Consider the following 2,931-nt stretch of genomic DNA (forward strand, 5'->3'; position numbering starts at 1 on the left):
CTACGATCGAAAATGAGAATCTCATCTCTTCGACGTATCGGATGCCGTGATGTAAGGGTTGCGGCACACGGGGGCAGTTCATCCATCTTATCAATTTATTGAATAAGCTAAAAAAATTGAATAAACGTAGCAAATAAAATAAAGGTATAGGTATGATTAACAAATAGATCCGCATCCCTCGGCGGTCGCTATAAGACTGACGATGAGTGGGTTTGACTTCGGTCTAGGTTGATCGGTTGATAATGTTGCCCGATTAGCCGTGACGGGCTATCTTTAGTTTAATGAAACGACCGCGATCAATGATGACAGATTACATATTGGAGGCGCGTTATCTATAGGTACATAGATAACCAATTCGAATTTGTTTGTAATTTCAGATGATAGGTGTGCGTTTATAACGATTGCAAAACATTCGTTGTAGAAAACGAAGACAAGGAAGATCGAGCGGTTTGTCGCGCGATCGTCCGCTGTCCGGAGCGGTGTACAAGCGGAATAAAGCTAAGCAAAACTACTAAGGATCGGTCGCGAGGCGAGAACAAAAGATAATCGTATGCGTCTGTTTTGTCGAAACAAAAGTGGTCGCACTTCTGCCAAGATAGTCAGTCCGTCGTTCGAAACGATCTTACGTCTTACGGTGTTAAGCGTTTCTCTTCCCTTTCGTAAGTAGTACGCGACAGAGTGAAAGCCGGTGACGTACGGTGATCGACCACTGATCGATTCTCAACAAAGTTATAACCGAGAATGTCGCGTAATTTGTCGGAAACCGAGAGGAAAAAGAACCAATTCGATAAGGAGGAACGTGTTCATTTATTGGCTATAATGAAGCAATATGCTCCGTTGTTGGACACGAGCACCTCCACTCTGGCTCGTAAGCGGATTTGGACGATCATCGAGGAGGAATTTAAGAAAGCGGGCTTCACGCGCAAAACCTCTGCTCAGTTGAAAAAGTACTGGCAGAACTACAAGTACCATTGCAAGAAGGCCAAAGTATTGGGCAAGGTATTCATGTGTTTTATCACGACCTTACGATTATACCGTGCTCGTCATATTTTCTTTTCGTTCCGTTTCCTTTCATTTCGTTTTATTTCAAAGAAGTCACGGAATACGACTGATTGCGAAAAAAAGAACTTCTCGTTTTAATTTGAAATTTAATTTTTCTGAAAGCGTGTCAACTCACCTCTATTGTTTTCTCCAATTGTTCCACTGATGCGCAAAATTTTATATGTATCGTAGGAAAGTAAAAGATGTAGAAATTCAGGCGATAACGAGTCCGTTGAATGGAACCGATACCAGATCTTTGTCGACAATCAAGCCGTGACAAAGTTTCCGGAAGTTTCCGAAACTCTTCGCTCGATGTCCGATCGTTTGCAAAGCTCGTCGATAGAACCGGAATGTCAATCTACTGAAATGTATCAACACGATGGGAGCTCAACTGGAAAATTGAATACCTCGGATGCCTGCATTGGTATCTCTTTTTCGTATCACCTTCTTTTCTTCTTTTTTTAACTACGAAAGAAATATTTTTAAGTCAAAGGATTGATATCGGTTTCGTGACAAAGCTCAAGCTCCACGCCTCGAGCTATAATGAAACTCGAAGGCAAATTTCTTCTCTTCGTAATATCCTTTGAATCCAAGAACGATTTAACTTGCCTAAAGACTTCTGAATACTCGAGTAAGCAATAGAAATAATTGTGTGTTTAATTTCAAAGACTTGTCACGGGTGAAGATGGAACGAAACGACGAGGAAACTATGAGCAACTATTGCGACATGGAAGAAACGAATCCGTTGAAGGATTTAAGTCTCGAAGAGGACAGCTTGGATGAGAAGAAAGAGATTTTTATGAACGAGGATCAACTAGTGTCGCCATCGACCACCACTGCGAAACATAAAACGAGGAATCGTATCGTGGTATCGAATTCAAGAATTTCCAACAACAGCGTCACGGTATCCGTCATTTATCCGGAGGCTCGCAACGAAACAGACTTCCTATCCATCAGTAAATCAGGTAAATCGATAAATTTGTGTTTTAAAATGAAAAGTATAGATACCTCGAGTCTACTGTTTTCTCTAACCTTCGCGCAAATAGCCATTACATAGATGTGTATATGTATATTAGCGGAGGTATCGTGGAACGAGTGCAAAGAGAAATCAGATGATTTGAATTTGAGTGAAAATCCGAACGCTATATACCCTGCACCACTCGTCGATTGTCCTAATTTATTCGAATACGATAACGATCCAGGAAACTTGGATAGGACAAATGGAAACGCAAGTAAGATAATTTTAACTCTCTACGCCGTAGGTATTTTTGTTCCCGTAAGCTTTTCCTGGGGACCGATTTCAAACACGAGTCCTGACGGACCGTTACAGATAACGAGAAGATTCATTTGTTCGGACATGACGGAAGCGAGAATTTCATTCAAGCGAAACAGATGGATGATGATTTTGGTTGTACGGGAGGAAAGAACGATGTCACGGTTCGAGGGAAATGTCCGAAAACTCGGCAGAACGATGCTTCTCGTTCGAGAGGTTGCGTGTTTTTGACCGATTATAGCAATAGACTGAGACACCGGTTACTCTTGCAGCAGCTCGAAGTAGGTTGATGAAATTTTTGTTGAAATTCAAGCAAAGATCCAAGTACAGAGACGAGATTTTCGTTGCAGACGGAGGAGAAACGTTTGAAGGTAAAAATCGCCGAGATGACGTTTCAGGAAGTGCAGCTCAGGATAAAGGCTCTGTACGAGGATATGCGACGCACCGAAGAACTGCATCGGTTGCGTTTGTTGCAAGCGGCGGCTTCGGCGGCTGCTTCGACCGCGACGGCTACCATTGGAAATGGAATGACGAACAACGTTTAGGAAAAGCCTATAACGAAGAAACAGGTTATCAATGAAAAGTGATAAGAGAAGAAGGAAGAAAGTGAGCGATCG

The 2,931-nt window shown here is 42.2% G+C and overlaps 1 protein-coding gene across 1 annotated transcript; it reads left to right on the plus strand.

The window, feature by feature from the left end:
* The first annotated feature begins 741 nt into the window (after window positions 1-741).
* LOC123987830 lies at window positions 742-2,859 on the plus strand. Its single transcript, XM_046285981.1, has 6 exons — window positions 742-999; window positions 1,234-1,465; window positions 1,710-2,006; window positions 2,118-2,273; window positions 2,372-2,595; window positions 2,665-2,859. The coding sequence occupies exons 1-6, from the start codon at window positions 742-744 to the stop codon at window positions 2,857-2,859; spliced, it is 1,362 nt and encodes a 453-aa protein (XP_046141937.1).
* The last annotated feature ends 72 nt before the right edge of the window (window positions 2,860-2,931 follow it).

The sequence above is a fragment of the Osmia bicornis genome, chromosome 5 (genome assembly GCF_907164935.1).
Source record: "Osmia bicornis bicornis chromosome 5, iOsmBic2.1, whole genome shotgun sequence".
Classification (NCBI taxonomy): domain Eukaryota; kingdom Metazoa; phylum Arthropoda; class Insecta; order Hymenoptera; family Megachilidae; genus Osmia; species Osmia bicornis.